The sequence below is a fragment of the Mangifera indica genome, chromosome 13 (genome assembly GCF_011075055.1).
Source record: "Mangifera indica cultivar Alphonso chromosome 13, CATAS_Mindica_2.1, whole genome shotgun sequence".
Taxonomy (NCBI): Eukaryota; Viridiplantae; Streptophyta; class Magnoliopsida; order Sapindales; family Anacardiaceae; genus Mangifera; species Mangifera indica.
Window position 1 is genome coordinate 5,885,577 of NC_058149.1, and position 27,759 is coordinate 5,913,335.

The 27,759-nt window shown below is 32.7% G+C and overlaps 1 protein-coding gene across 1 annotated transcript; it reads right to left on the reverse strand.

Annotated features, from left to right (window-relative positions):
- Positions 1-6,952: 6,952 nt before the first annotated feature.
- LOC123194989 (homogentisate phytyltransferase 1, chloroplastic-like) lies at positions 6,953-21,477 on the reverse strand. The gene is made up of 13 exons (XM_044608518.1): positions 21,216-21,477; positions 20,999-21,049; positions 20,063-20,313; positions 19,797-19,880; positions 19,634-19,708; positions 18,935-19,018; positions 12,098-12,187; positions 9,581-9,682; positions 8,684-8,779; positions 8,432-8,503; positions 8,253-8,348; positions 7,864-7,968; positions 6,953-7,247 (listed from the first exon to the last, which is right to left on the reverse strand). Exons 1-13 carry the CDS (start codon positions 21,265-21,267, stop codon positions 7,206-7,208), a joined length of 1,200 nt encoding a protein of 399 aa, XP_044464453.1. The 5' UTR covers positions 21,268-21,477; the 3' UTR covers positions 6,953-7,205.
- Positions 21,478-27,759: the final 6,282 nt, after the last annotated feature.

Here is a 27,759-nt window from a genome sequence, read left to right on the forward strand (position 1 = left end):
GTAATTAATATCATTCAATTATAATTAAAAGGCATGATTGTCTAACTCATATTAGTTCTAAGTGAATATTATAATATCGATATCACCACATTTATCACTTTTGTAAAACAAAAATAGGATAGATGAGTTTGAAGCTTATACGTAAAAACAATGTAAAAGTCCCTCCCTAGAGCCAAAGCCGGTATAAAAAGCTCATATTTTCCAAGAAATACTTAGTCCCATACCCTCCAATAGTATCCTAGCATAGTAAAGAGGCCAAATGACTATTTCCCACCCAATGTTTGATGAAATGATCTTCCCACTCATCAAATTTTAAAGAGTCATTTTATCACACTTTTGCTAAATTTGTTAAAAAAAATATGCTAATTTTTTTATGAAATTGTTGAAAAGAAAAGATAAACCCTCAAACTAAATAATATTTTGTCCCTAAAATTTATTAACTAAATTGTTTATCTCTAATTAATATTAATTTCAATTAAAAATAATTAAAAATTTTACTTGTACAAAAATAGATAAAGGGTGCCAATAACGTAGAATCACATGCTTAGGGTGAGCTATAATTTTGAAAATATCAGAGGCGTTAATGAATTTTTTAGAGGATTCTTTGGAGATTTGAAAAAGTTTAGGAATTTTTTTAATTAAAAATTTTTAATATGCCCTTCAAAAGTTTGGAAAAAGACTTTTTCACCTCCTAGAACTACACAAATTGCAACAAATTAAGAGTGTAAATATAATATTTCAATCTATTAGAACTATAATTATAGTTTAAAAAATATAAGGTGTGAATAACTCAGTTCAAGTCTAGCCCTAATATAGGTTAAAATCATCTCCTTTTTTCAAGGGGGATAATATTATGTCACATTCATAGTGTAAAACCCTAGAGATGATAATTTCAATCTAAATTTAAAGTCTTCAACCTTTTCCAACCCTAATGGGGAAAGAATCCTTAAATAGAAATAGGGAAAAGAACGAGGACAAGGATATATATGTCCTTTCCCCTTCTTACCCCATGTCTATCCTCGTCTCTTTATATTAATATTTTTACTTAAAATACTAACATACTTTTATAGTTTTATATTATTTATGTTTTTAAATTTATTTATGTTTTTTTTGTGCATATTAAGGTAGTTGGCATATGTTATTTGTGACATTTGAAATAAGTTTGTTTTAATTTTAGTTAATTTTATTGTTTAATATATTTATGTTGCGTTTAATGAGTACGGGGTAGAGATTTTTTACCACGGCCATAGGTACTAGGAGGGGGAGGGGACAATAAATCTTTGTCATCTATGTAACAGAGACAGGGACGGGGATGGGGAATAGGGTACTCAGCCCCACCTCTTCTCATTGTCATCCCTATAGTTGATGCATACCCGGCTCCATCACCATTGTTGGATTCCAAATCTTCCTCAAGCCTCCATGTCATCCAAGAGTTTAAGAAGAATGAAAATCCAACAACTGACAAGCCAAAAGAAGCATGTTTTCTTATTTTTGGCCTAATCTCACTTTTGGGCATAGCCTCATAACATGCAGTCAAGGTCCAAGTTAATAGCTTGCACTCATTAGCCCAAAAAAGCAACAAATGATGTCCATTTTGAGCTCAAACCGTCCAAAGAGCTTTAAGAAACCCATTTGGCCCAAACTTGTATATTTAGTTGCTTTAAAACTAGATGAAAACTTTGTTGCAAAAATAGGAGACATATTTTCTAGATTTAGGGAAAAAGATAACCACTTTTGTTTAGATATGGGCTTAGTATATGATGGATGACTTAGCATATATTAAGAAGTTTAGTTGATTTTTAATTAATTTTGTTGACAAAACTGTATCATTGTCATCCATGCTTTTTATATAAAAGGGTGGGCCTTCTTTATTTGTACTTTTTTGGGTTGGCATTTTGAATGAAACTTGAGATAAAACATTGAAGCTTTTATCTCTCATTTCCTTTATCCAATCATCTTGATGGAAGATTAGTGGTAGAAGGCCCTAAGGTTGGTGGAATTATTCATTTATGCCTTGGTTTCATTTTTACATTCTTAAAATCCAAAGTTGAATGTATTTGTGTATGTTTGAAGTGTATGCACCAGAGAGTTGCCAAGAAATTACTAAATCTACCACTGAGTTTTATCTTCATTTTGATTGTTTTATCTTGTCTCGTTTTTGTGTTGTCATAGATCAAAAGAAATCTCATTGTGTTGTGAATGTATTAATATAAGTTTGGTTTGGATTGGAATTCGTCTTGGCTATCAACTTGAATGAATTGAAAAACTGTCCCTTTCAAATGAATAGTGAAAACAAATTTTTGTATTGTAGATGTTGTTACATGTTTTGGCTAAGAATGTACCAATAACACTCATAAGTATGTCTAAGGGTAATTTTGTCATTTTTTCTCTTTTGGTTGCTTTAATTTTTTTAGTATAAGGAACCATGTATGGTTGTACACATCCAAAGTGTATGCCCGGACATGAGTCAAGAAAGGTATAATTGTTATTTTAAGCATATCACATGATTTGCTCATGTAAAGGAGGATGTATGACTATGCATATTGGTGGTGCACATTCGTATACCAGATAAATAAGGAACAATGCCAACTAAGTAGCAATATATGTCTATGCATAACAAAATCTATAACTGTACATAGGGTTTAAATTTTGGATAAAAACATTTTCAATGATCACAAGTCATGGTTTTTATCATGAAACCATTGGTACACCAGTGCACAAGGGTTGCACGACCGTAAGTGACATTATTTATGTAAAATAAAAAAAATGCAAAGGTTGGGTGTTAAGGCATTTGTGCATTTTGTTTATTTTTACTGTACAAGAGAAACAAGAGAGAGTTGTGAGAGATATTAATGTGATTAAAGAGTATTGGAAGAGAGTGTGGGATCACCAGAAATAACTCCAAAAGCCACATGAAGATTCTGTTTCGCCGAAGGAAAGACAGGTAGAATAACTACGATTTAAAGAATTCTAGACGAACTGATTGGCATGTTGTAGTTTAGATCCTATACATTTACGTTTGAATACCTAAATACATGTGAAATTGAGCCTAAATGGATTATAATCTGTGCATTATACTTATTAATAGAAGAATAACTATGTCATTGATGAACTAGGTTGGTATAATTTGTTATCTATATATTATGTGATGTTTAAGTATTAGAAACTTATTTTAGTGTTCAATAGGCATAGAGATTGATTGGTTGTATTAGAAAATGCTAGAAACAATATTATCAAACGATGATGTATGACCGTACAAATAGGTTGTACTATTGTAAATGCTTTAAATAGGCAATGATCAATTTGTGCATTAGTTTCACACTCGTGACGTTGTATAACTAGGTTATGTATTGTTATACATTATGAGGTGTATGCTAGTACATGTTCAAAGCGAACGCACAATCGTGCAGAGGTATTTCAATATGAGGACAATGTATGACCATAAAGAATGAAATTAAGGTTAACAAGTGTTAGTCAAGTTAGCATGTTGTTATGAAGGATTTTACGATACACAATTGTGACTCCAAAGAATGTACGTTCATACATAGTCCTTTAAAGGTATAGGCATGTATGGTTTAGTCATGCTCATACATAGTAGAGAAAAGATGATTTTGCCCCTATGATATACACTAGAATGAGGATAAGGATAGTGAGGCTTTTTTAAAGGCAACTCAAGAGAGTTAACAAATGATACATGCTTAATTGTGTAAAAAATGACATAAACCCTAAATGAAACAGACTTGAGTTGAATTCAGAAAAGTTAGGAAAATGATGTACATCGATTTAGTCACCATCTATGTGCGAAGTGGCATAGTATATATAAAAGCAATAAGGTTAGAAGTTAAATGCCTATGAGATACATCATACACTCAACACCAAGGCATATTAACAACTCATTTATATTCAAGTGCGCATGGTAAAAGAGAGTTGCACTAGTTTAGTTCTTCACATGGTCAACGTGATGTTTCGCGTATGTGCCCGTGGTAAGGGTCATTTGATGATGGTTAATAGTTAGTAGTTTTGTAGTTATGTATATGTGGAAAAAGGAAGGATTATGATTAGATTCCTCAAGGCAAGGATTACGATCAGATTCCTCGTGTGACCAGGGTGTCAATGATTAGTTAGCTCGATGCTCAATCAATATAGTGTTATGTGCACTAGTAGTTGTAAACATCTGAGATATTATTTAGTATGTGTTCACATGACATTAGAGATGTCGAGATTAGGAGTTGTTATCTCAATGATACTGTAAGCTTAGGACTAGTCATCTAGGATGATAGTGCTTATGGAGTTAGGGCATGAATATGTTATAGATTAGTCGGATGGGTATCAAGGATGCTGAAAAACATCCAAAAGTAGACCACAGCCTTATGAGATTTCAGTTCAGCTTAGAAACGCTAGTTTAGTTAATTTGTGCTAAAGGTAATGAAAGGTTATCTACTTATTGAGTGTTATAGCACTCACACAATCTTTTGTTTGTGATTTTGCAAATATGCAAGGTGAGTAGCGAGACATGCAGGAGAGCTAGCGATCTAATTTATGGAGCTTGCATAAAGAGGGGCATTTTAGTCATTTGTATTTATTTTTAAGTTATTGTAGTGGATTTATAGTTTGGGATTACGTATGATGATTATACAATATTTAGTTATGGATTTGTATTTTAGACATTGATTGTATGACTTTATGTGTTTTGATTGGAAATGGTTTTGTTTAAGTTGTTATATACACCTTTTTGCACGCAATGCACTATTAAGTGTATATCATACTTTTAATTACGTTGTTTATTTGAGTAGAAATTTTAAATATACACGTCTCGTTGAGTTTATATTTTATATAATATGGAAAAGATGTCATATACAGTAAAATCCATACACACATATAATGGAGCCCACTAGCCAAATTGTTTTTATTTGTTAAAGGCTTTTGTCCAATGGTATAATATTACATGGATCCGACCGAATTGAGTACTTGGCTTTAAAGTTAACATTAACGTATCTTTTTACTTTTTTAAATAAAAAAAAGTAGGTAAAACTAATAAGAATTTTTTTTCTATTTTATTTTATATAGTAATTGAAGAGCCTAAATTATTTTGGAAAACTATAAGTATACCCTTATTTAGCAGATATTGATAATTGCAAGGTTTCTTTTATTTTCATGCGTTTATTGTAATTTGAAGAAAAAAAATTAATAATCAATAATTTTTTATACATTATCTATAAAAATATCTTAATAGCTAATATAATCCTAGATGATGACATTATGATTATTTAAAAACTTATAAAAAATTAGAACTTTCATATAAATAATTGATCAAAATCTAACCAAAATCAAACCCCATAATAATGAACTTTGAATAAAGGGAAAGGGAAAGAAGTGTTCAAAATTTATATTGTTTGGAGCCCCTCAACCCAAGCCTTTTACATCTATTTCTTCAAGTAACTAGTTTGAAATTCTGCTTGTAAAAATCACTTCCCTTTATAATAGTTTTTCTAAATTTCACCTAATTACACTAATTTATTAAAGATTGTACCCAAAAATAGTGATATGAGATTTCACCCAATAAGATGGTTACAAATTAAAAAAAAAATGGAAATGCCTTTACAAAGGTTAATACAAAATATGAAGTATGATGATTCTCTTAAATGTATGGGTATGAGCTTTAGAGAGAATTTTTTAGGAGAAAAAAAGTATAAATTTTATATATATGATCTCTAACTTTATCAAATTTAAAATAACATGAATTTATAGGCTTAGATGGCTAGGAAGATTGTTATCACTGTTGGATTTAGAGAGGTGCCTGTTGACATCTAAAAATGAGTTTTTTTTTTTTTCTCTTGAAATGCAAATGCATACAAGCATACTAGCAAGAGGTACTAGCATACTTGACCGCAAAATTGACTTTTCAAATAAAATCAACTTCGGTCAGACCTCCCAATAGTCAAATTCCTTCTTGCGCCACACATGTATGGGTGTGCAAATGCTATGCATAGGCATATATAGGTGTATATAAAGTGTTTTTGTTAATTCTAGAGTTGTGGACGATTATCATGTACGTCTTAAATTTTGCCTATGCGTGGATGTACATTGCTCTTGCATCAGTGTACAAATAATATTTGACTTGGTTTGACTTTTCTTGGATATACTATTTGTGTATGAGGAAAGTGAGTCGTGACTCTATGTAAATATGATGTACAAGCATGTGCTTTATAAATGCATGAGCATATGTTTTGCTTTGACTTGAATGTTCGACGATGCACGACTTCTTCGCATATGGGACACCCTTCTCGTGACTTCTTCAATAAACATATGTATAGATGCACATTCTTTGAATGTACGAGTGTACATGAAACTTTGACCATGACCTGTGTTAACTTTTCTTGTAAATGCACAACTTGATGTGTATAGGAAGAGGACACTTGTGATTGGCCTATATTTAACAATATATGAACATATGTTTTGTTATGTACAGTCGTACATGCCATATTTGAATAATAACAAATATATATCCAAAAACACAGTTGTACTTGACCTAAAATATTGTATTTTTCAACTTTTGTCAAATTCGATTATGAACTAATTCATGTCATGAACAATTTAGATATTTTCACTTAGTTTACGTTATTATCTAAACACTTAAAAATTTAACAAAATAAATGATTTTAAGTTGAAATAATTCTCAGTTACATGATGTGACACATCAACATTTGTACCCAAAATTCTATTTGTTAATGCATATAATACTACTCATTTGGAGATTTCAAAACCTAAATCAAAATGGCTTAATAATTCTACCAAGGAATGTTAATAAGCAAGTTTTGATGATTAAAATTTACAAGATTTCATAAAGATAAACCAACCGAAGCCTAATCCACTTTTTGAAGTAAAGCCAATTTGACTTACCGGTGTTCCAAAATTTAGACCCCCACTTTATGAGAAACTCTGTAGAGGTAAATGGTTGAAATGGTTCGTTCCTGAACTATTAAATATCTTTGGCACAAGCATATCAGTAACTTCACTGTTGAGACATTACATACATACATGTAATCAAACTAAACTCATTTGTAATGAGGTACACCAAAGATGTTATATTGCTCAAGAGCATAGAAATTATAGATGTCTCATTGGTGGGTCAAGATTCAAGAAGATAAACTACATACAAATTAATAAAAAGTCCTTGGATTGCAAGTTAATCTTCCTCTGCTCACTTATCTTACAAATGGTATCAGCAAATACTCTGCATAAAACAGCTGCAACACAAAACACATCTTATCATGAAACCACATATTTGATTTGCCTAATTTCAGACTAACTTTAATTTGGAAAACATCAAGAAATTTCCTTTGAAGTTTAGATAATGACAAAATTCTCCAGTGAAGTTCATTAGAGACTTCAGCTAAATTTCATATAATTTATCAGAAACATCCAGAAGAGAGATTCCAACGCATTTTATTAATCAGAAAGGTCCGCTTGTAATTTTGGCAAACTTTAGGGAAGATCAATTAAATTAATGTTCTTTTAACCGATGAATATTAGCATAGTTAAAAATATTACTACTTGAATTCCATTTAACTCCTATATGCAAAGGCTACAACCTAGATATGCTTTTTAAAGAGAGTAGCTGACAGATTGAAAACTACCAGTATCAAAACCTGGGCCAGTTTTTGAACTCACATTTGTGTGATCATAATTTTTTCAGAAAGAGCTTTATATAAAATCGACTTGTCCGGCTGTAGCTCATTAGAATAGAAAGCTGAACTGACTCCTAACTCTCATTAAAATACTCACAGGCTATGTTGAGGTGTAAATTTTGGTTGTATTCTTGTAGCAAACTTTGCATTCAGTAAGGTAAAAATTGATGGTTACCTTCCAGATGAACATATAACAGGAAGTTATTGCACTTTTGCTCTTTAAATCTATGGATTTGGCACGTTGCCACAGTATCAAAGCCATGATGCCATGACACAAAACCTGAACCAATTCAGAGAGAGTAAATCATATTCTATGGCGACTTAATTCACAAAAAAATCTAACTGAATTGTTTGCAAGATATTAAAATTTGACTTTGATTAGATTATTTATTGCTTAATAAGTGAGTGAAAGGTCCCTATTATTGCATGGAACAGCTTTTTATGCGTAGAACTTCTTGTCATGCAATAACAGAGCCTAAATTATATAGGAAAGAGAAGCTGAATTGTTCAATTGAACAAAACTCAATAGATGCCATTCACCCATAAAGAAACCAATGACATTACAGTGATGATTTTGCTCCAAACATAGGAAGATGTTGCTCCGACTAAAATTGCAACACCATAAGCCATTTGTAGTAGAGAGATACAAGTCCAAAACACCTGCCAAAGTCAAGCACACACATGAGGATAAAAGGACAAAAGAAAATGTGACTCAAGGGAGAATGCCTATATTTAAAACTAACCCGCTCTTGACCTAACCGTACTGTAAAAGATCGGATTCCAAATATTTTATCTCCTTCAATATCAGGTATATCCTGAATAAGATCCAGTGTGAGCGTAAAAGAAAATATATCATTTAAATTGAGAGAACCGCAAGGCCAGAATATGTTAATTACAATATATGCATATTGGATCAAAACAAAAAGAACACCAGAAATGATACATAGTATTTACAGGATCAACATTTATTAATATTCAAATGAAACAACAGTTACCTTAAATAGTGCTATAACAACTGAGAAGAAGCTCATGAATGCAGTTGCAAAGATTAGAGCCCTTGAAAACATGGCTGGTCTTCCATACACATGAGTCTGGAAATTGCCTATCATGTTAGTATTTAGGAATTCGAGGTGCACAAGGCATGAAAAAGGAAACACTTCAAGGTTGAAAAATTTTGTGCAGATTAGCAGATAATGAAGTCAGACAATATTTTGGTCCTGACATCTATGTGAAAATAATTAAGTTTTTTGATGTCTGCATTGGATTTTTCAAAAACACAGATTAATCAAGACATGAATTGAGAGCACTCTCGTTTATGTTATATATATATATATATATACACAAGCTAGTGTTTCAAGTGCTAACAGGGAGGAGAGCCTTGTAACATGCAACAATTTCTTCATATTCTTGTTTGCCATAAAAAACTATATCAGTTAGGAAGATAGAAATCCTGGTTTTTTAATCGGAAAAAAGGTCTATAAGCCATGTATTACCAAAGGGAGAGTGATGTTTGATGGGGGTCCAGCAGAAAATAAAAGAGTAGAACAAATAAAGCAAAATAAGGAGAAGAAAGGAATGATAAACTGTAAGAATCAGAAAGGGGACGAAACATTCAGGGCAGAAACAAATATTTCAGTATCCAATAATCATCAAGTCATCTTGAAAACAGAGAATAACGTTCTTCTTACATATTGGCCGAGACCAAACAGATTAGGAAACAGAAATTACTTCCAATAACTATCATAATGCCTCCTTAAATAGGCAAACTCAGTCAAAGAAGAATAGATCAAACCAAATCAGGAATAAAATGTTTAAATTCAAAAGATAAAAAAATTGCTTAAGGAATAATGAGACTTCTAAGAGTCTTGAAAAGGAAATAGGGAAAGAATGACCTGCATGTGAAGATAAAAAGCAAGTTGAACTATTACTGCTCGAACTGCTAGGATGCACATTGCCGCAACCACTGCAGACCTTTTCCATCTCAATAGGGGCAACTGAAATACACAGAGAAACAATTGTTAAATCTGATAACCAACTCCATAGTTTGAATGACTGTCTCTTGTTTCTCTGCTGCTGTTCTGTTGCAAATGCATTTGCATTTAAACATGCCCACTGCTTGAGATGCATCAAATATATTATACACTCCAGCATGCGCCATTTTTTTTTTCCATTGAATAACTTTTCATGGTTGACAAACTCAAAGTATACTATAGAAACCTAGTGAACATTAGATCAAGAAAGCAAAAAGTCTTCTACCTAGGTTATTGATTTATTTTGTGTTGACAGGATGCTTCAAATTATTTAATAAGTACTGGTCTAGCAATAATTTTAAGTTCATCTATGTGTTCAAAACTCATGTCTAGCAATAATTAGTTGGAGTGCAGAAGCTAATACTAGCATGCTCCATATCAAGAACTTGTAATAGGTTTAAAGTGTTGACCTTAGCTTGATATGACTAGCAGATACTTTAGACGCATAAAGCTGACAACATGACTGCATTTTATCTTTATGTAAACACAACTAACATGTTTCCTTTTGACTTATTCGCAAGCCATTTGAAGACGACCATACATGCAAGATTAAGCAAATTAGTACCAAGCATGCAAGATTAAGCAAATAACAGCCACATGTATGCTGCCCTGCGAGTAATAACACATATCAAGTTGTGCTAGAGACGGCAAAGCCCGAGGAATGGCCTGGGCCCCTATTTTTTGGCCTCAGCAAACTATTGTAGTGGGTCGTGCTCGAGCAAGCCTGACACTGTAGCAAAAAAATTAAAAAATTTTTTAAAAATATTGCAGAACGGCTTTTGCAATTGCAGAAGTCATTCTACAAAAGGCCTGGACGCTTGGCCAGACCAATAGCTACTGGCCTACTGACAAGAAACTGTTCTGCAAAAGGTCTGGATGCTTGGCCAAGCCAATGACTACTTGACTACTGGCTTGGCAAGTAGCTGTTGGCTTGGCCAACTTTAAATTTTTTTATATATAAACCCCACACCTCCCTACTCTCTAACCATATACATCCAAACCTAATTTCTCAATCTCTCTCTACATTTTCTTCATTCAATTTCTCTCTACATTTTCTTCATTTATTTTTTTGTGTTCGGTTTTATATTAAAAATATATATTTTTTTAATAATTATTAAACTTTATTAATTTATATTTCTTTCAAATTAATATAATCGAAAATCATAAATAGTAGGTCAAACCTCTAAATCACATTTTGTTTATAAGTTCAAATGATGTAAAATCGTTTTTTATTACTAATTATTATATTCTAATTAAAAGAAATTCTTTATTTTAATGGTGACGCTGTGTTGGAACTTGTTTTCTTTGATTAAGTTTTCTTGGCTTACTTGACACTTGATATCTAAGACATCTGTCATTCATACACTTTGCATAACAGAAGAACTACAAAATTTGCGCGCATGGCCATAGAAAGTGTCACTTGTTTTTTTTTGTTGTACTTGTTACTTCCACCATTCCCCTTAATATCTATTAACAACTTAGTTTCTATTTTGTATTTTCAACTTTGTAGAGTCAATTGAATAGAAATAGGTGCAATATAAACATTGTAAAAAAAAAATTATAAAAACAAATAAGAGTTCTAGAAACAAATAAAAACTTCTACAAGGTATTTCTTACAATGTTTACATTGCACCTATTTTGGGTTAATTGAGTCTACAAAAGTGAAATCATCCCAATCATTTAAACAACTTTTTCGTTTGTAAAATACTAAATTTTTTCATTATCAAAATATTCAAAAAAAAAAAAATTAACAAAATTAAAAATACAAAATAAAAACTCAATTGTTAATAAACATTAAAAGAATAGTGACAGTAGGAGGTACAACAAAAGTATGAGAAGGGACATTGTCTAACGACCATGTGCACGAGTTACTTGATTCTTCTTGTTGGTGGGAGCATGTGAACAACTAACATGTCTCGGATCTCAAGTGTCAAATAAACTAAGAAAACGTAGTTAGAGAAAACAAGCTCCAATGTGAAAAAAAGAGTTTTCTTTAATTAAATACAACAAACAATATTAGAAAATGATTTTACACCATTTGAAAATATGTACAAAATATGATTTGAAGGATAGACCCACAATTTACGATCCTTGGTTGTATTAATTTGAAAGGAAATATAAATTAGTAAAGTTTAATAATTATTGTTTTTTAAATTATTATTTTTTAAATATTTTTCGGGCTTGCCCAATAAGGGCCCAACACTACAATCCTATATATATAAGGTTGTGCCATAGGCCTTGGCCCGACACGACCCATAGGCATGGTGGGTTGTGCCGAAGTCGGCCTAACACTGCCCGTCGCCATCTCTAAGTTGTACATTGTAAAAACCTGTTGAGAGTGAGAATAAATGACAAATTAATATTATAATAATAACTCACATTGATTGAATATGCAGTTCCGAGTACAAAACTGATGAAAAGAGCCCAAAACAATGGCCATGAACCAACAATCCATCCAAGCCAAAAACTCTGTAAAGGTAGAAAGGAAGTTATTTATAGTCATTGCAGTTAAGAATCCAACTTGCACATTCCGCATCATGAATAATAAGATTCACAAAGTTGAATGATTGAAACAAGAGTAGTCTTCTTTTGCAAATAACACATAACTCTTCATCAATGTTCACCTAAAGTTTTTAGGTAATTCAAAGTTAAATCCTAAAGGATTTTACCTTTTAAATTTATTCATGCTAAAAATTTAAACAAGGAATTCTATTGACATTTCAAAACAAAAGAAAAAGACCCCAAATTATGCATAAGACTAGAAGATAAGTTGCAATTAAGGGAAGAGTAACAAAATAAACTTCCAAACAAACAAAAAAAGAAAAGCCATATCTTAACTTCAAAATGAGCTACCAATCGCACAATCCTTGCCAATTTGGAAAATAAAGCTAATGGACCATCAACGATCAAAGTGTATCAAAGGAGGGACAATAGGGGAATTTTATCATAGGTTGAGGTGGCAATAGTTGAAATGGAAAAAAGGAACTTAACACAAGTGGAAAGACAACAAAAAGATAACAAAATAGAAGTATATTTTTAAAGGACTGGTTGGCTATTAAATAGGAGATTGTAGAGAAAGAAAGGATCAAGGAAAAAGTAAAGAAAATTCAGTAATTTAGGGGCTGCGACCTAAAGGATCTAGCACCTCTATTGCTATTGGTTTTCTATTTCTATTCATTCCAAAATAATCTAACTCAGTTGAAAACTATGTATTGCTTAATTTCAATCAATAAAAGACTAATTCAGTTACTTTGTGTATTGACTCTATTATACTACTAGTGAGAATTCTACTACCTTTAGTCTAACATTCTTGCAGAAGTCTGAATTTACTATTGCAAAGGGAAGCGACCATAGAGGAAGACAACTTGGAACTCTGACTAGGTATGCATCAAAATTAGTATTAGAGCGTGAGGCTTCAAGATGTGTTATGGTCAGTACAAGAATGGACGCCAAATTTGAGCAGTTGGATAAAGATGTAAAGAATAGGGTTGATGATTTAGAATCAAAGGTTCATTCATTGCAAGAAGGCCTTACAAATGTCAAGGATTTGTTGACTATAATTTATCAAAATAATCAGGCAAATAGAGATAAAGCCCTGATGGAACACTCCAAGGCTCAAGACGAGATAGGAGAAGGAAAAAGAGGGTCCCTAAGGGGGATTGAGAGTCATGGAATGGAGGGAACCAAAGTTGTCAAACCAAGGAGGAGTCGAAGGATTTGTGGAATCAAAAGTCATTGATTTACCCGTATTTCATGAAGAGAATCCCATGGGGTGGATTTTCTAGAATGAGCGGTACTCTACCGTGAATCGCATTGGGGCCAAGGACAAGGTTTTGACAATTACAATTTGTATGGATGACTTGGTTTTAATTTGGTTACAGTGGGTGGAAACGTGTCCACTGATCATATGATGGAAGCAATTTAAGCAAGCCTTGAAAAAAAGATTTCAACCATCATAAGATGGAACAATGCATGAAGAACTACTTTCACTTTGGCAGCATGGTACTATAGCAGAATACAGGAGCTAGTTTGAATGATTATCAGTGCTCTTACTAGATTTGTCTGATGAACTATTGAAGGGGACATTTATTAATGACTTGAAGGAAGATATTCAGGCTGAAATCGTGATGGGTCCTAGCACATTTAACCAAGTCATGGAAATGGCCTAGAAAATTGAAGACCGTAACATAATCTTGGACCAAATGAGGAAGCTAAAGGGCCAACCCATTAAAGGGAAATCATAGTACTACACCTAATTCATTTTCATGATGGAATTATGCAACCCCATAACCAAAATACACCACCACCAACCTAAACTCCTCCTACCCAGTTAACCCATTCCAACCACTTTAATCATGTTCGACCCCAATCCTTCTAACCCAACATCCAACCACACATTTGGACCAACATGACCAACCTAAACTGAGCACCATTCATCCCAACACTGTTGAAATCAAATCCTCCACTCTCCAACTCAAGCCCTAATCTCTCCCGACAATCGACAGGTTGTTTAAAAAAATCCCAGGGTAACAACCACCAACTTCCTATTTAGCAACTGTCTAATGTCGAGCATTAAGATAAGTACACTAAAGGTTTGTGTTTTAAGTGGGATGAGAGCTTTAGGCCTAATCATCAGTGCTGGAATAAGCTACAATAGGTGTTGTTGGTCAACGAAGATGTGAGGGGGAAGGACAGTTGCCAAACGACGAGAGGAGGAACATCGACGAAATCCAACCAGAATGTGACGCCAAGGATACTCAGATTAAATTGTCAACCACTGCGTTGCCAAAATCAACCCCTACAGAACATTCAAAATCACATGGAAGGTTAACAATAGAGAGGTGTGTTTTAATTGACAGAGGTATCACAGTTTAATAGAAGAACTTAATTTGAGCATATCACCGACTAAGGGGTTTAGGGTTATTATGGGTGATGGGTATCAGATTAAAGGTGCAGACGTTTACCAAAAAGTGAAATTGAAATTTTAGGGGATTAAAATGTTTAGGATTTTTTACCTATAAAATTTGGAAATATGAATGTGATTTTAGGGGTAGAGTGGCTATACTAATTAGGGGAGGTAAAGCGAATTGGAAATTGCTGACTCTAAAATTTCAGTTGCATGGGAAATGGATCGAAAATCAAGGGAATCCAACACTGTCCAAATTTGAAATTTCCTTAAAAACCTTTGTTAAAACTGTTAAGGAGATAGGGATTGGGTATTGGATAGAGTTGAGAAGCACAAAGGAACAGGTTGAATCCTACAAACAGGAAATAGACAAAGAAATAAATGAGTTGTTACAGGAATTCCCAAAATTGTTTGAGATTCCCAACACAGTACCTTTGCAACGCCACGCCCGAGTGATCATGCAATCAAATTTGTCGAAGGTACAAAAGCCCAAAATATATGGCCTTATTGTTGTCCTTGCTATCGAAAGAATAAGGTGGAGAACATAGTATAAGTAATGTTAGAATTAGGCATCATAAGACCCAATACTAGCCCATATTCAAGTCTGATTTTACTTGTTTAACAGAAGGATGGTGGTTAGAGGTTCTGTGTGGGTTATAAGGCTTTGAATAAAGTTACTATAATAAACAAGTTCCCAATTCTAGCCATAGATGAACTTCTCAATGAATTGAGCAGGGCGACCACTTTTGCGAAGTTAGTTTTAAAGTTAGGTTATCATCAAATAATGGTGGTAGAGAAGGATGTGAAAAAAAAACAACATTTCATACCCACAATGGCCATTACAACTTTATAGTAATGTCATTTAGGTTATCCAACACTCTGGAAACCTTTCAGATATTAATGAATGACATTTTCAGGCCCCATATGAGAAAATTCATATTAGTTTTTTTTTATGATATACTAATATATAATTCAAACATGTAGGCTCACGTGATGCATCTTTGAATGACTTTACAACTCTTAAGTGATCATCAATTAATACTAAATAAAAAGAAATGTTTCATTTAACAAATTGAGTACCTTGGTCATATCATTTCAGTTGAAAGAGTAGTGGTTGACCCAACCAAAATTGAGAGCATGTTAAAATGGAGAATTCCAAAAGATGTAAAGGAGTTACATGACTTCCTAGGAATTATTGGGTATTACAGGCATTTTTTGAAGGGGTATGGTAAAATAGCTAAACCACTTATACGACTTCTCAAAAAAGGTTTTCAATGGAATTCTGAAGCTCAAGAAGCATTTGAGATATTCAAAATTACAATGACCACTGAGCTTGTACTTGCCATGCCAGACTTTACCAAGATGTTTGTGGTGGAAATTAATGCATTAGGGGTTGGGCTTGGAGCAGTTTTAATGTAAGAGAGGCAATCAATTGCCTTCATATGCTAGACTCTTTCCAATAGAAACTAGTTAAAGTCAATTTACGAAAAAGAATTAATGGTCACAGTATTCGCAAAAAAAAAGTGGCGTTATTACTTATTAGGTCATCATTTTATCATTAGAATGGATCAAAAAAGTCTAAAGTATTTAATGGACCAGGGGTTATTGGAGGAAGATCAACAAAAATGGATAATTAAACTTTTAGAATTTGATTTTGAAATTCAATATCAACCAAGGCAAGTAAATAGCGTTGCCAACACATTATCTAAACAAGGGGAGCTTTCAGTAGTCTCGGTGGTTCAAGCTCTTATACAGATGGTATTACGAAGGAGGTCACGACTGATAGTAAATTATAGGTCATAGTTCAAGATTTACTACGGTTGCCAGAATCTCATTCAAAATATGCTCTCAGACAAGAGACTTTGTTTTATAAAGGGTGGTAATGGCGTCCAAAACTTCATTACTCATTCCGAAATTGCTATAGGATTTTCATTTATCTTCAGGAGGAGGTCATTCAAGAATTTTCAAGACATATAAGAGAGTGTCAACACTAGTTTATTAAAAGGGGCAAAAAAGTGATGTTCAAGCTTTCATAGGAATGTGTGAGGTATGTCAAAGAAACAAGTATGCGACACTTCACTCGACTGACCTTCTACAACCTCTTTTATTCTTGCCTAAGTTTGGGAAGACATTGCTATGAATTTTATAGGGGATTACCAAAGTCTAATGGGTTCGACAATATCATGGTAGTAGTCGATTAACTTACAAAATATAATCATTTCCTTTCGTTTAGACATCCTCACATAGTCCATTAGATGGTTGATTTGTTCACTTTGGAGATAGTTTGACTGAAAGGATATCCTCATATTATTGTATCTGATTGAGATAGGATATTCTTAAGCACCTTTCTGAATGGTTAAGACACCCCTGAAGTTTAGTTCTGCTTATCATCCTAGGTTCGATAGGCAAACAGAGTGGTCAACCGCAGTCTTGAAACATATCTTAGGTATGCAACCCAAATAAAGGTGAAATAGCTTTCGTGGGTGGAGTTCTGGTGTAACACCACCTTCCATGGTGTTGTTAGAATGACACCTTTCAAAGCCTTGTATGGTGAAGAGCCTCCAATTTTGTTACGATTTGGGGATATGGAATCACACGTCGAAGATGTCAACCTATAGATTCAAGAAAGAAATTTCATTCTAGATGAACTTAAAACAAAGTTAGGGAGGCATAAAATTGCATAAAGTAATCTGTTGACAATTCTCACCAAGAGGTGCATTTTGAACAACGCAACTGGGTTTTCTTGAAACTACAACCATCTAGGCTCCAATCATTGGCCTCTTGACCCAACGAAAAGTTGAACCCACACTACTACCGTCTTTAGGAAATTGTGGGAAAAATTGGTGTTGTTGTCTATTATCTAGCTATTCCTCCCTATGCTCACATCCACCTTGTTTTCCACATCTCTTAATTAAAGAAAGCTATTGGTCCTACCCAGGTTAGTCAACCATTGCCTCAATGTCTCACTAATGATATTGAATTACAGGTGCAACCTCATGATGTTTTGGATGTGCAGAGGGATGGCCACAACTTGTCGGAGGTTTTAATTTGGTGGGATGGATAACCTTCATGGGAGAGGACATGAGAAAATTTTGATACTATAGAAACCATGTTTCGTACCTTTCATCTTGAGGATAAGGTGAAACTCGTTAGGGGAAGGGGGGTGTTTGATAAACCATCAACAATCAAAATGTATCAATGAAGGAGGACAACAAGGGAATTCATCACATGTTGAGGTGGTAGCAACTGGAGTGGAAAAAAAAGAAACTCAACACACGTAGAAAGACAACAAAAAGATAACAAAACAAATTTTGATTTTAAATGTGCTGGTCGGTTGTTTAATAGGGAAGAATACAAAATGAAAGGATCAAGGAAAAAGTAAAGGAAATTCAGGAATTTGGGAGCTACGAACTGGAGGATCTAGTACCAATATATTTTCTATTTCTATTCATACCAATATAATCCAGCTGAGCTAGAAAATGTGTCTTGTTTAATTCCAATCAATAAAGGGCTTATTTAGTTACTTTGTGTATTGACTCTATTGTGTTACTAGTGAGAATTTTACTATTCTTAGTCTTACATTCTTGTAGAAGTCTAAATTTATTGCTACAAAGGGGAGTGACCACTGAGGAAGACAAATCGAAACTCTGGCCAAGTACACATCAAAAGCTCTTTTTAGAAGGTAAAGAAAATGCCTATGAGATGGTTTCCTACCAAAAACCATTTCTAATCCAATAACAATTATGTATGAGGGGCATTCATGTTCTTAAGGATTTATTATTACTTTTCATCTAGGATATAAGTTTTTTATTTTTTAAATGTCTAAAACAATTCAAGTTACTATTTCACAGACAACCTTTCACAATCTCAATTAGAAAACTTAAGTTGTGAAGCACCTTTTCCTTCATCCATTATCCTACTCATAGAATTAGTAGTTTGTTTTTCAAGGTGAACAAAAGATTATCAGCTTTATGTGCTTTTTCTCGTTGCTTAATCAGATCTACTTGATATTTAGATGATAACAAAGAAATACAAAAAAAAAAAAAAAAAGGATCATTAAAATAGATTACAAATGGATTCAATTAAGAAACCAATATTTTTCTCTGAAACATAATAACTTCAACCACCACAACAAGATTATTCATTCACTTCTTCAGCAGTTAAATTTATATGATCATAGGGTGCAACAACTGAGGAAAAATTTTCCAGTTTGCAGCTAGCAAAATATAATTTATACCAGTCTAAACAGCAGGTTATTCAATTATAGTCAAACCCAAAAAAATTAGAGGAACAACTTAAAGTTCTCATACCATGATGGAAAAGGATGAAACAATCAGCACACCAGTTTTGAAAGAATATTCCCCTGATGCTAAAGGAAGATAAGGCTTGTTGACCTGCAATGACACATGCAGTACACATTTGCAATTAGATGATCCCAATATTGTATATTGGAATTGTTTCTGCAATTCTGTCCACACAATGAAGGTACATGAAGTTAGAGCTCTTCACAAGTAATGGGATACTCAGAAACCAACCAAACAAACTCTTATACACAAACTAATTTGTTCCTTACATCATTGCCACATCATCTAATTTAATTTACTTAACTATTTTTCTTTGCTATTTTGCCCATTGTTTTATCCCACAACAGTTTGTATGGTTAGTTTATGAAAGTAAAATCACTCCTTAAATAACAATAAAGCATCACAAGTTGTTGATTTCCACATATGGATTCGCATATGATGTCTCAACTACATACTAGAATTGGATGCTAAGATGAATAATGAATAGGTGGGAGATTTAGATTGTTTGATTAATTCAATATATGGCCAGCAATGACAAGCAGATTGATGATCCAACAACAGATCCTCCCAGCACTTGCACCAACATATTGCCAACCATCGGTGAAAAAGATTCAAGGTCTAAAGGAGGCAGTCAAATTTTTTTTTTTTTTAAAAAAATTTTAACAATACTGAAAAACTATCAAAAAGATTCATCCATAAACCTACCTTGTCTATCTCAATGTCTGACAATTGATTCAAACCAACAATATAAATATTCATCATGAGTGCAGCAGCAACAGCCTGAAATATAAATTAACAAATGTTAAAAAAAGGGCACTGATTAGGCATAACAATTAACTGTTCAATCAATCTAGATGTTGGTGCATACCTCCAAAACTCCAGTGAAAAACAATGGAGAAATATCTGAAAGCTTTTCAACTGCAAGGAGGGCAACTGATACAATGCTTAATGCCTGTATCAAGAAAACATATGGCTAGTGGCTCAGCACTTTTCTCCCTTCTCAATACAAACCAATTATATAGACGTAAAACCATATAAATCAAATTTACAATTAAATTACTCATGCAAACCCAAGGAGATCTACCAATCAACATTTAAATTTTATAGATCTATACAATCAAATGTATACTTAACTGTGCCTATGACTGTGTGAGGCCTTGAAAACCTGTAAAAGGCATCTACGGCTTTTGTAACAGAGTCTGAACTGCTCTTGGGTTTATAAGCTTCAGGCTCACAATCAAGAGGGTTACCTGAGGCTGCATTTGCCAGAAACTTAGAATTATTACTCTGGTTGAAGGTTGATTGAGGCCCTATTCCTCTAACACGAGAGTTTTCCAAGATGCTCCATGAATTGGGCCTTGAAACTTGGACTCTGACACTAGAACCTGTTATCCATGAGATTTGAACAGTGTTAATGCAGGAGTATAACTGATGCTGAAGAACAGAATTGAAGTATTTCGTTTTACAGATCAGTGAGAAAATAACATCATAAAATGTGACAGATATCTAGCCACAAACAAGGTGGACTATCAGAAAAATGTATAAATGCCACAATACACTATGTATTTCCAAGTGCAAAACAGAATGCTCAACTATCATACCTAGGAACTAGGCTTAACAGAGTAGACAGTAGGTTAGATCATCAAAAAACTAATTCTAAAGCAATTTCCTAAATCCTTCATAGATTATTTTATAATTCAAGTTGAAGTTAGTTTGACAAACAAGTTACAAAACAAAGATGTAGAAAAAAACAAAGCTCCAATGTTGTCTAGTAAGATCCTATAATTTTACCTAAGCCGAAGGGGTCTCAACCGTAATAATTAAAAGCTTAGTCCAAGCTACAGTTTGGCATCATGGAAACCATTTAAATTATAAAAGAAGCTCATGAAGTTTGAACATCTCTCACCCACTATTCTATAATCCTATTACAGAACTTTCAGAATCAGGCCCCTATGCAACTATCTTCATCCTTCATTTTGCTAATTTTTAATCTCAAAGGTACAGTAACGTAAATCCAAGCCTATAATCTCCATGCAAACATTATAAGATTATAAGAAAAGAAAAACTTACTTGGAAAATGACCTGCCTTCAAATTTTTACTCCAGCAAGAACTGCTTCCACCTATAAAATGAACCATGCATCAGGTAGAACATAAAAAAATAGTGTCCTTGAATGTTAGGGATTATAACTTTTACAAAAATTGAAATTGAAAAATAAAAATAAATGATACCCAGAGATGAGTAAAAGCCAAAAGCAAGTGAAAATAAATAAATAAATAAACACAGACCGGAGGAAACCAAAGGAGAAACAGGAGAGAACACAAGAAGAAGAGTCTCCATGGGAGTGAGAAAAACTGCAACTTGCTACAGCAAATCAAAGAAAAATGGTAACTTTCTTCAGCGCCAGTGGGGCTTAAAACTTAAAAATTCAAGTCTTTTAAATACGCTCTTGATAGTGAGAGAGAGAAAAATTCTTGTCGCATTAACCAGTATAGCAAGCGTGTAAGCCTTTTTTTTTTCTCTATTGTTGCTGTCAAGTCGGCAGTTCGAAAGTTCACGTCAAATTGGTTTTCTTTCTTCTTCAAATTTATTTTAGAAAAGGTAAACAAAAATTATTTAAAAAAATGAATACTTTTTGTACGCTTAGAGACTGACTACAGAAGCCAGTTAGATGTCAGAGCTTTTTTCTAATGACAAAAAAAAGAAAAAAAAAATTAATTGTTTGAAACTAGAAAGAGTGGTAGCTAGGGTTGCTATTTTGTATGGAGAGCCCCTGCCCCGTAGATAGAGATGGTAATTTTGCCCAATTTTAGGAGCCTGACCCTCTCTGTCCTATCGAAAAGAAAATTTTTTTGATAAAAACAGAAAAAAAACAGAAATAAGAAAAAAAATTCTCCCAATAAAAAATAGGCCATAAATGAGGATACATGTATCTCTTTCTCGCTACATTCGTGTTTCTATCTCTTTATATTAATATATTTATTTAAAATACTAACATATCTTTATAATTTTAAATTGTTTATATTTTTTAAATTTATTTAAGCTTTTATTGTGCATATTAAAATAGTTAATATATTATATTTGTGATATTTGAAATAATTGATTGTTTTAATTTTATTTAATTTTGTTATTTAATATATTTATATTGTATTTAGAGGGTATAAAGAGGAGATTATTTTTTGTAGATACGGACAAGAAATTTTTTCTTACGGGGACGGGGAGGAAATGGGAAGAGAGTTTTTCCTCATGGAGGGGGGATAGGAAATCATTTTCATCCCCATAATAAGAATGAGTCGGGGATCAAGATTGATATCATCTACAGAGACAGGGATGAGGATTGAAATCCCCCCCCCCCCCCTTCCTCATTGCCATCCCTACTTGTAGATACCCAAATTCGTTGCTTTACTGCGATTATTTTAGCTTCACTTGAAGGGTTTATAATCCACCTTTTATTATTTTTATTATTTTATTATTTGATTTGATTTATATTTAATTTAATTTTATTTAGTTTACAAGTAATAAAATATTTCAATAATATTATATTATCATTAATAATTACATGATAATTAATATAAAAGGTAATTACTATTTTTACTTTATGTTTAAAAGATTATTAATATAATCTTAATTTTATTATAACTATATTTTTATTTATTAATTTTTTAAAACAAAAATAATCTTATTTTTAATTAATATGGTAAATAGTATCTTTATTTTATTATACCTTCGTGGGGAATAGTCATTTGGCCGCTGTTTAAACTAATTCCTGAGTAGGTTTATATCATGAATTGGTGACGTTCAACATTCAAATTAAAGTTACGATAAATTCTTCTTTATTTTAATTTTCCCAAAAAAGCGGTGGCCATAAAATCTACCAAGTATTGGTTTTGGGGTTTTCTTGCAGCAAAGAAAATTCCAACTTGCGGTGGAAAAACTAGTCTCAACTACAGGTTACAAACAGATGCATCGTAGCCTCAGTTGGCTAAAGACAGAACATTGTCCAGCTATCCGTAAATTACATGCGTATGGGCATCCATATACCTCGCGATAGATTTCCCGTCTTGAATTAACCCATATTTTATCCAAGGTGGAACCTACTTTAACACGTATACCATTTTGCTCCAATGCAACAAAATGCTTCTTAGTGTTTCTGTTGGTTTAGAATTTTGGATTGATTTACCCGATTATCAAAACAACATGCAAGAATATAAATGATACACAAAAAAAAAAAAAAAAAATTACTTGGTTCAGGTTTCTAAATCAAAACCCTATATTTAAGGTATAAAATATTCTTTTAGTTAAATCCACTAAACAACATAAGAAATTTATACTTTATAATACAAACAATAAATCTTTATCAAATACAAGATATTATCGCAAAAACCTCAAAACAAAGTTACACAGGACCATAACCAACAAACCTCATCAAGTGCACCAATAGATCAAAGAAAACAAATAGTTTTCGTCGATGTATAGTAAACCTTAATAGAGTAAAGGAAGAGAGAATAGAGTCGGATAGTAAAAATAACTAAAGTCATCGACCATGGGAAACCTAGGTTCATAGACCTAGGTTAAAAAAATATCTACTCAATAAAATGACCATTTTAACCATAAGCCAAAATTATATGAAAGACCTTGCTCGATACAATGACTCTTATAACCTTTATGTTATAAGTTTAAGATAATTATATCACAAACTCCACCTTGGCTTAAACTTAAGATATGCCTCTTAATTCAGGAAATATCCTCTGTAGACTCAATAGAACATTATACACCAATATTGAGTAAGTCTAAATATAACACCCCTCTTTAGATATATACTCTTATCTAGAATATGGATTCAAAACCTATTCACACACAACAGATAATTAAATCATGATTACATTCAAACTCACACAACGTGCAAAAAAGTATTCATATATAGTAAACCAAACATGCCTCAATAATATAAATAATCCAAGTTCAAACATGATAAATCAAATCCAAATACTCATGTGTCTGAAAATCATAATACGTAAACACCATTGCATAATTAACAATTCCAACACAAAATAAACATAGAGATGGTCCACAAACCCAAATGACTGAAATGCCCCTCATCTCATGTGATGTCTCAAGTTGACCCCATTAGCTTCTTTATTGCCTTGCTGATCCATGAACCTACTTGTAAAACCACAAAAGGAACACAATAAGTGATAAACACTTAGTAAGTAGGTGACTTCTCGATACCTTGCACACATCACAATTAATAATAAACTATAAATGTTCCATTTTCATTCTCAATCTCAATGTAGTATTCTTAAATGTTTCTCCAATATCCTAAATGTCTATTTGAAATATATTGACACCCAGTGCATATTCTTCATTGGCACTATCATCCCAAATGATTAATGTCAAATGATATATATCAACATTTCATACGTTTAGTGAAAGCATACGATATCCTAAATGTCTATCATAAAGTGCATTCAGTACACTTGTCGTCCTGGCTTCGAGCTAAGAATACCCTATCATATGAGGAGTACAACCTTGAACCTCTTCTAGTATCACATAAGCATCTCAAATGCTAAGACACTCGATATTAATGTGTGACTAAGCATCCTAGATACTAAGGCACCCAACATCAGTGTATAATAATCATATGGGTATCAAAGTCACATGAACTAGCCATATTGCTTTTACTATCACATTACAGATAACTTAATGGCTAAAATAAATATGTACCTAGTTATTTATTTTTGACACAGAATTGCTCCGATTAGGGTTCATATTGTTGTCCACACAGTTAGACACCCTTTGAAACATCATTCGTACCATGATACACTTAGTCAAACACCTTTCAAAATCATTTGTGTTGTCATGCACATAGTCAGACACCTTTGAAACTTATACTAACTCATTTTGCCTTCATTAGGGCCAAAATCACCTTATTTTCAACTTTTATGGGTAAAGTATTCTTTCTTATAACTATGAACTGGGTTTGACTATCCCTATGCACGCACATCACCAAAATTCCTAAAATGCACAATTGTGTTTCCTCTACACAGGAGTGTGTTAACCTAAACTATCACACACAGTTGTGTGTCCCATACCATATAGACGTGTGCATTTTCCCTAATTTCAAATTCTCATTCTCTCCACACATATGAAGACTATTCTAAAACTAAGACATATGGGCGTGTTGATGTTAGAATATGCCTTAAAAACCAATCGCTTTGTTAGTTTCAAGGGTTGTACATATTGCATATATATTATTAATAAAAGAAGAGTTCTATCATACTTCACATGTTTTCTGTGTCACTTTTATATATATGTTATAGTTGTATATTACATCTATATTAGCTACATACATATGACATGTAAAAGGTCCTGATGAATTTTAATAAACGTCATCAAATTGTTCATTGCATAGGCAATTTGTTTGGGCAATAGTATTGCATAGTGGGTGTGTGCTATATCACCACAGTATATCAGTGGATGATATTAGATATGGTGGACATATATATGGGTAAACAATAGAACCGTTTGATGATTAGAGAATTGATCAAAGATTATTATATTATATTGTTTATCGAATGTGATCGCTGAACGATGATCACATGGGCATTAATATGTAGTTAATTATATATCGTAAATTATACTAGTGTATAGATCCTTTGACTTGAGATATCATAGTTGTGCTTTGTTCTAGAATGTATGGTTCATATGGTGTATACCATAAGGCTAATCATGTCTCGTTCAGAAGCCGTTTTGATCATATGTTGCTTGAGCGAGAGGATAAGTGATGATCATATAGGGATCCGTTAGCTCGATTGCTCCCAAGTTCCTATACAAATATCGAGAAATATGAAAATCTAAGACACTGGCCAGTATAGATAAAAGACCATATGAAGAGAGTTTCGATGTGGCACATTATGATGTATTACTTGATATTCACAAAGACTAAATATTGGATTTTGACATTCCATGAATCCAAGTTTAATCGGGATGTAATGACGGAGGGATTGGACTACATGGTAAGTGTGAGTAAGAAATGTTCATTTGATATTATGTGAAACTTGTTCTTCATTGTGATGTAGGGGTCATGAGACATTGCCAGATAACACCACATGATCAGTAGGAGCTTTGTTTTATAGCGAAAAATGAAGTATATAGACTAACGACAGTTTTAAGTTATACAATGATATAATGAAACGTATCGTCTGATATGGGACCTATGACTACGTCACTATAAATCTTGAAGGTCACACCCATATTTCAAAGAAGAAAATGGTATTATGAAGCTGAAAATATTTATCCATGGTTGACTAGCACTTTCCAAGGATAAAAATTGTGCTTTTCGAATAAAATTCAGAAAAGGGGCGAAATTGTCATTTTACACCTTTTAAATTGTTTAGAAAGTTGCATGAATAATTTTAGGCACAAATTATTCAACATGTGTCAAATTATTATTTACTTTTAATTATCAACCAATGAGAATTAGACATATAATTTAAACTTGATAAATATCAAGTTTTAGTTTAATAAAAAAGAGAGAAATGTAGAAAAATATGACATTTTCTTTTCTTCTTTTGTCGGGAAAGCTTCCATTTTTCTTCCTTGAAGGGTGTAAGTCAAGAGATCACTTATTTTGGTGATTCAAGCTTCCAAACTTCAAATCAAATTACAAGGTACAAGATAGTTTATATGTTTTTATGTTTTATTTCTTGAAACAACATGTAAATTTTATATTACTATTGTTACATTTGATGTGAACATGATCTAAAATTTTAATTTTCTTGCCAAAATCCTACAGTTGATACCTAACATGAGAGTGTATTGCACTTTTGCAAATTTTCAACCTAAAGAATTCTCCGATTTCTAACCAATTATCTAGCACCTACAATTTATAATTCATCTTAATCAAGCAAAATCTATTACTAGTATGTTTCTAACAAACTGTATAGTACATTCAACCACAGAATTCTTAGATTGCATAATTAAACAAACTACATATGTTTTCAACACAATAGAGTAAAGTCTCATGAAGAGTTACATCAATTTCATTCACTGCACATACAATCATCCCCATTTGTTTTCAATAATCCTATACCCTCTAAATAGCAAAAATAACATTAGATTACCTTAATAATGCCATTAAGCATTATACAATGTAATATATGTATAAACCCTTTCATTAAGGACATCAATCATTTAAAGTAGATGTTAAATCATCATATAATACAAAACTAGATCATCAAGTTTTGTTGTAAGATCCAACACATCTATCAAGATTCACCAAGATCCAAAATTAAAAAGAAGTCATTATACTTACCTTTCTTCTGGCAACAAAACAAATCTTCTTGTAGCAAAGATGAATTTTCCAACAAATCCTTTAGTCTAACACAATGCCTTTGAACCCTTAAACTCACTCTTTTGCTCTAAATTATGAAGTATCAACCAAATGAGCCAAACATATTGCAAATGCCTCTTTCAATTTTGCTAGAAATGTATGACACATGACGATGTGTCTCCTTACACATGCGCGTGTAAGTTGTTACCCATTAATGATAATTTTTAAAATCATTGCAAATTTTGATCCTTATCCAAAATTGAAATTCGTTAGGCATACATGAACATGTACTCTTGCAAACATGCGCATGTATTTCTCCCGAACTTAGTTATTTTCATGCATCTTATAGAAAATGACCATTCTTCCCTTTCTTATTACACACATGGGTATGTGAACAGTTAGGGTACTGCCCTAGAGCTAATCTTTACAATTAATATTTAATATAATTATTGATATTTAATTAATGAAAATAGAATTCATTTTATTTGTATATTATATTA